Source organism: Echinops telfairi, unplaced genomic scaffold, assembly GCF_000313985.2.
Source record: "Echinops telfairi isolate 266 unplaced genomic scaffold, ASM31398v2 ScPeMD7_1957;HRSCAF=2489, whole genome shotgun sequence".
In the NCBI taxonomy this organism is placed as follows: Eukaryota; Metazoa; Chordata; class Mammalia; order Afrosoricida; family Tenrecidae; genus Echinops; species Echinops telfairi.
The window spans coordinates 1,937,216-1,938,838 of NW_022105855.1; the positions used below are offsets into that span (position 1 = coordinate 1,937,216).

General features: G+C 44.9%; 1 protein-coding gene across 1 annotated transcript; it reads right to left on the minus strand.

Annotated features, from left to right (window-relative positions):
* Nucleotides 1-1,063: 1,063 nt before the first annotated feature.
* Nucleotides 1,064-1,318, minus strand: LOC101640757 (40S ribosomal protein S27-like). Its single transcript, XM_004716216.1, has one exon. The coding sequence runs from the start codon at nt 1,316-1,318 to the stop codon at nt 1,064-1,066; it is 255 nt and encodes an 84-aa protein (XP_004716273.1).
* Between the last annotated feature and the right edge of the window lie 305 nt (nt 1,319-1,623).

Below are 1,623 nucleotides of genomic sequence, written 5' to 3' on the forward strand. Positions count from 1 at the left end.
CAGAAAACCTCATCTTTCACCCACAGAGTAGCTGGTGGTTTCAAACTACTGACATTGTAGTCAGCAGGCCAATGTGTGACCACTATACCACCAGGTCTGTTTGGTCCCCAGAGGCTGTTAAATGTAGATAATTTACCACTGTAGGATTCAAGGTGAAGGTAGATAAAAGGTTCAGTGCTCTGTGGTAAAATGGAAGAAAAGCTGCTTTCCATGCAACGTCCTCATGCTCCGGGACCCTGGGAGGGTGTTTTGGCGTGCCTTGGTGTGCTGCTGCTGCTATGCCCCACACAGCGCTCTCAGTGGAGTCTTCAGAGCTTGCTTGATGACTGGCCAAAGGCAGAAGTAAGAGACTCCAGCAAAGGGCTTTCAAGACAACAGCCTGAATGTAAAGTTCCTTGTTTTCTGTACACTTTTATTTTGAATTTCAGAATCTAAATATCAATTTCTTCTTTTTCTTCCAATTTTTGGTAATAGCCCATCCCATCCCCATGCCAAATAGCCCCCCCACACACACACACTGGGCAAAAGAGAGGGAAAAATCGCATCAATCATTTTCAAAATATCACTCCAGCTACCAAATGTTATGGGGTTTCTGGACTTGGATAGGAGACAGCTATACCTTTAAGTGGCCAGGTGGTCCAAATTGAATATTTTAAAGACCAAATTATTCTGTTAGATAATGTGTTTCCTAGCCCTCCTTAATAATATTCTGGATATGGCTTCATGTCATATTGTTTTATCAGTTAACCATGATCATACATGCATACATAGAAATAGAAATAGATGAAATAGAAATAGAAATGAACAACAGGGCCTTTTTTCCCCCCTGGCTTGACATAAAGCAATTTTTGTAATTTCTCCTTTTAAAAGGCTATACTGGTGCCTCCCCCAAACTCAACAACAAACAACAAACAAACTCCTTGTCATCAAGTGGATGCCGACTCATAGTGACCCTCTAGGACAGGCTAGAACTATGCCTGTGGGGTTCCTAGACTCTTTTCTTTTCTTGTATCCAAAATGGGTTTATTAGAATGGCTTCCCACTCATCTCGATTCAGGGTCTTTTAGTGCTGCTTCCGTCTGAAGGAGCATCCTTCCGTGAACCTTGCTTCTCCTCCTGTAGGCTGACAGAGGACAGCAGAGCAGCCAACACACGAAACGACTGTTTGTGCCTGGCCGAAGACCGTGGTGATTTTATAGCAGCCTGGGCCTTTGACACCCGTGAAGTAGGAATCGGGGCTCTGCGCCAGGCGCTTCTTCTTGTGTTTCCTCTTCTCCTCTTCAGGAGAGGGATGAAGGAGATCCATTGCGAGAGGCATGATCGCCGGGCGGTCGTCAGCGCCGGAACAACTCTAACTCTTTATGGGAATAAAAAGCCTCATCTTTCTCCCAAGGAGTGGCTAGTGGTTTCGAACTGCTGGCCTTGTGGTTAGTAGCCCATGTCATATTAAATCAACTGACGCTTCTAGTGTAGCCTGTTGCTCACGATGCCTACTCTTGAGCCACGGTAGATGGTTCCAAATCCTGGTGCTCATTCTAGCCTGCAGCCTTGAATACATAACCTCTCTGAGCCTCAATTTCCACAGCTGTAAAACAAATGTTAATCATGGTAATAAGTACCTTT

Bases quoted from the DNA above. Each gene is read 5' to 3' on its own strand.
- LOC101640757 (XM_004716216.1), bottom strand. From the start codon at position 1,318: ATGCCTCTCGCAATGGATCTCCTTCATCCCTCTCCTGAAGAGGAGAAG.